The sequence below is a fragment of the Ambystoma mexicanum genome, chromosome 2p (assembly GCF_040938575.1).
Source record: "Ambystoma mexicanum isolate Mex_15411 chromosome 2p, UKY_AmexF1_1, whole genome shotgun sequence".
Lineage (NCBI taxonomy): Eukaryota > Metazoa > Chordata > Amphibia > Caudata > Ambystomatidae > Ambystoma > Ambystoma mexicanum.
Window position 1 is genome coordinate 1,111,849,795 of NC_090923.1, and position 4,649 is coordinate 1,111,854,443.

General features: G+C 47.5%; 1 protein-coding gene across 1 annotated transcript; it reads right to left on the reverse strand.

Annotated features, from left to right (window-relative positions):
* Positions 1-956: 956 nt before the first annotated feature.
* Positions 957-2,369, reverse strand: LOC138567856 (general transcription factor II-I repeat domain-containing protein 2-like). The gene has a single exon (XM_069646347.1). The coding sequence runs from the start codon at positions 2,367-2,369 to the stop codon at positions 957-959; it is 1,413 nt and encodes a 470-aa protein (XP_069502448.1).
* Positions 2,370-4,649: the final 2,280 nt, after the last annotated feature.

Sequence of the window (4,649 nt, forward strand, 5' to 3'; positions counted from 1 at the left end):
GAGGTTCTTATTCCACCCCCTCCCGGCAGTCGGCGCGTTGCAACCCACTGGTTTCCTGTCTTTTGGGTGAGACGCTGTGTTTTCACTTGTCCTCACTCCACACTGGAGCTCTTCTCTCTTAAGCACCTTCTTCGGCCCGCAATGGCTATCGGCCCCGCCCCTTCCCACATGGCTGCCTCTGCCGGTCGCGGCTTTCTGTCTCTATTGCTTCCCCCCTTGCGGCCTGTGGTGTCACGTGCCCGTTAGTTCCGGGTCACGTGACAGGGAAAATAAAGGAACCACCGGAACTGGCGTCACGGCGCCAGTCCGGGTTTAAGCATCTACCAGAGTGGTCGTGTCGTTTGTGCCCGCGTCCCTGCTGCGCTGCGACCCTCATCCAGCCCCGACGCGGCCTGATCACTTGCAGACGGGGGAAGCCGGACATAATGCTAGAGGCGGCCCCCCCATTCATAACATCACACTGGCGACGAGGCGGTGCTAATACCTATGCGCCCTGCACATGCCTGCTGACCCGACGCTAGGCGTCTACACGGAACGGAGCGTTCTTTGAAACGGACGATCATCAGGTCAGGGCAACGCGTCCGCGCATTGTGTGTGGCTTACCAGCACTAATCAGCCCCACCTGTGCGGAATGTTCCGCGAGGCCGTGAGTCGGCCGAATCACCACTGCAAACCGCGTATCATACGCGCTCCGTTAACTTCGTAGTGTCCACGCGTACAACCCAGGAGAGTCTACGTCAGTGGTCCTCAAACCTTTTAAACAGGGGGCCATGTTAAAGGTCCCTCAGACCGTTGGAGGGCCGGACTATAGTTAAAAAAAAAAACTATGAACAAATACCTATGCACACTGCATATATCTTATTTTGAAGTGAAGAAACAAAACGGGAATAAATACAATAAATACAATATTTAAAATGAAGAACAAGTAAAGTTAAATCAACAAACTTACCAGTATTTCAATGGGAACTATGGGCCTGCTTTTGGCTAACGAGATGGTCAATGCCCGGTTCCATATTTGTCACTGCTAGTCGTAACAAGTGATGCAAGTGTTCATCCGTTAGTCTAGATCTGGTTGGAGATTTCAGATGTTTCATTCTGGAAAAAGTCTGTTCACAGACATAAGTGCTGCCAAAGATGGTTGCCATTTTGAGTGCATGGTTCCTGAGATGAGGATATGTCTCGGAAGGGAGAGATGCATAGAAACTATGAAGGCTGCTTGACTTGAATGCGTCTTTCAGAGAGTCACAATTCTGCAGTTCAGCCAGTTCCATTTGGTAAATTGTATCCACATTTTCAATGTCAATAGAAAATGGGTTACGGAAAAGCTGTATGTCCTGTTCATGGAGATGAAGCTCTTTAAATCTAAATTGGAACTCCTTTTGCAATTTTTCTAGTGAATCCACACATGTTTTGTTTGGGAATGCAACCAATGGTTTTTCTGCTAACAGATTTCGAGTTGTGGGTAGATGGCAGAAGTTTTCCTCCTTCACTTGTTTTATGAGGAGGCCTAATTTTACTTCAAATGCTTTGACATGTGATTGCATATCACAGATGAGCTTCCCTTTTCCCTGAAGTTGCACATTGAAACTGTTGAGTAGCTCTGTTACATCTGTTAGAAAGGCAAGGTGCCATTTCCATTCTGCATCATTGAGCTCTGGTACTTCTTTGTTTTTTGAAAGAAGAAAAGCTGTAATCTGTGGAAGAAAGTCATAGAAACGTTTCAAAACTCTCCCTCGACTCAGCCAACGGACTTCTGTGTGGTACAGAACATCACCATAGTCAGCATTTAGCTCAGACAGAAATTCCTGAAATTGTCTGTGCTTTAGTGCATGAGCTCTAATGAAGTTAACACAAGATACCACAATTGTCATAACAGAGACAAACTTCAGTGATTTACTACACAGCGCTTGTTGGTGGATGAGGCAGTGTATGGCTATTGGATGAGAATAATTATGTTTGTCCATCTCTTGGTTAATGCGAGCAATTACTCCTTTCTTAGACCCCACCATGCTAGGAGCGCCGTCAGTTGTCACACTGGCTAGTTTAGCCCAGTCCAGCTCCAAACCATTCAAAGTTTGGCAAACCTTTTCATAGATATCCTCTCCTGTAGTTGTTCCTTTGATGCTTTGCAGTGCAGCAAGCTCTTCTGTGACTTCGAAATTGTCATTCGTCCCACAAATAAAAATTAAAAGTTGTGCAGAATCACGAACATCATTGCTTTCGTCAAGTGCCAAGGAAAAATAGGAAAGTTTTTTTGTCAGGTTTTGCAAATGCTGATACAGATTGTCTCCCATTTCTTCAATCCTCCGTGTAAGTGTAGGTCCTGAAAGATTCACTGTACTAAATAAATCGGCCTTCTCTGGACACATCTCTTTGGCAACAGAAAGAAGGCATTCTTTAACAAATTCTCCCTCCACGAATGGTCTGCCAGTGCGCGCTATTAGCTTGGCAACTTCAAAACTTGCTCTCAGTGATGAAATATTTAGCTGCTTCTGCTTCACAAAAGTATTTTGCTGAGCTGTTCAATGTATTTTTCAGTTTTAATATTTTATCTTTTCTCACTTCTCCGACCAAACAATCATATTTATCTTTATGTTGAGTTTCATAGTGTCGACGCAAATTGACACTATATTCTGGCTTATCAGACACACAGCTCTTTCCTTGTACTGTATGGAAAAGTAATCATAAGTCCACTGTTCTTTGAATATCCTACACTCCGAGTCAATTTTTCTCTTTCTTGACATCATTGTTTCCTAGGGATTCCAAATTGCTATTAGTAAAATACCAATAAAAACAATATACCAGCAACATTCCCCCACATTAGGTGCAATATAGTCCCCCACATTAGGCTGGCAGTATAGTTCCCCCACATTAGGCTGCCAGTATAGTCCCCCACATTAGGTTGGCAGTATAGTTCCCCCCACATTAGGCTGGCAGTATGTTCCCCCACATTACGTTGACAGTATAGTTCCCCCCACATTACATTGACAGTATAGTTCCCCCACATTGCGGGGCTTATGTACCGGGCATGGTATCGGGGACTCTAAACGAGTCCCCGATACCATAAAAATGCCTGGTATCAGTCCCGATACTGGTATCGGGATATCCCTTCTGACCACCGCTCCGGCCATAGCAGGACCGGTGGTCAGAACACCGAAGGGACGCGCCGCTGGTAAACACTTACCTCCAGCGCGCGTCCTTTCTTCTCCGCTTCGGTTTCCATGGGCGTGCGCACGCATGGGACGTCAGTGATGTCGCTGCGTGCGCCTACTCCCAGTGGTCCCCGCGTTTTTAAAGTAAACGCGGGCCGCAGGGACTTCTCAGAGGCATCCTTGTGTTCCGAAAGCATCTTTCGGAAACACAAGGATGTCCTGAGGCTAAAACACCCGGCGGGCCGGGTAAATGCGCTCCGTGGGCCGCATGTGGCCCGCGGGCCGTAGTTTGAGGACCACTGGTCTACGTGGACCACGTGTCATACGCGTGTAGTCCTCTTCTCTCCCAGCCACCTGTATATGAACTGCAGAAACATCCATGTGCCTACCAAAGCTCCAGTTTTCCAACGTTTTTTTGAAATCACCTAATATCATACCAACTGGGTCATAATCACGGAACAATACCAGTGCAGAAAAAAAAAAAAAACAAAATGGGGAAATGAACTTAACAGCAAGAACCTCGTGCTACTGATGAAGACTGACAATATCTTCACACGACACGCAAGATCAACCTGTACCATCTGTGTGAACAAGATATACCAGTGAGTACGACCTAACAAACACCCTCACGGGCCTACCCAGTTGCGACATTTCCAAGCAACATGTCCAGCTCAGGGTCCAGTCCCGTGAGAGCCAGCACAAGTTCATCTACCAGACTAAGCATCACCGCGGACCACCCAGACCCTGCACTAACCGCGCTGATGCCACCGTTCGACCTATTCACCACAGGAGTGGCCATCAGGTGGGAAATCTGGCTGCAACAGTTCGAGATGCACCTTGACGCCAGGGACATCACACTGCCAAAGAAAAAACGCACTTTTCTTCTACTCAACGTTGGAGCTGCCACCTTGCGGCTTTTTAACGCCGCCCCAAACCGAGGAGACAACAACAACTACGACGCCGCCAAAACAATACTCACAAACATGTTCAAACCTGACCTCAACCCTGATTACGAACGCTTCCATTTTTGCATGGCCAGGCAGCGGGTTGATCACTCTCTGAGATCCCCAGTCACGAGCGACAGCGACGACAGCGATGACAGTGAGTCCCCTGAGAGGAAAGAGAGACAGAAGAAAAGGAGCAACAAAACACACTGTGTACACCTCATATCAGCCGTCGAACCACACCGGTCACGACAAAGGAAGAGGCCATCGTGTACCGTCATCGCCAACGGCGAACCACTTAAAGTAGTCATCGACACTGGCGCAACGGTGAATGTAATGCCAGCAACAAAATTTGACAAGCTTCGGCCGAAACCCATGCTCCACGAGAAGAAAGTCTGACTATACGCGTACGGATGCAAGAAACCACTCCCCGTACAAGGATCTTTCAAGGCAAATTTCGCCCACCAGAACACTAACTGCAAGGCGCGCATCTATGTTGTGGACGCTGGCTGTGAGACCCTGCTCAGCTGCAAGACAGCAGAAAAACTAAAAC

Bases quoted from the DNA above. Each gene is read 5' to 3' on its own strand.
- LOC138567856 (XM_069646347.1), bottom strand. From the start codon at position 2,369: ATGTGTCCAGAGAAGGCCGATTTATTTAGTACAGTGAATCTTTCAGGA.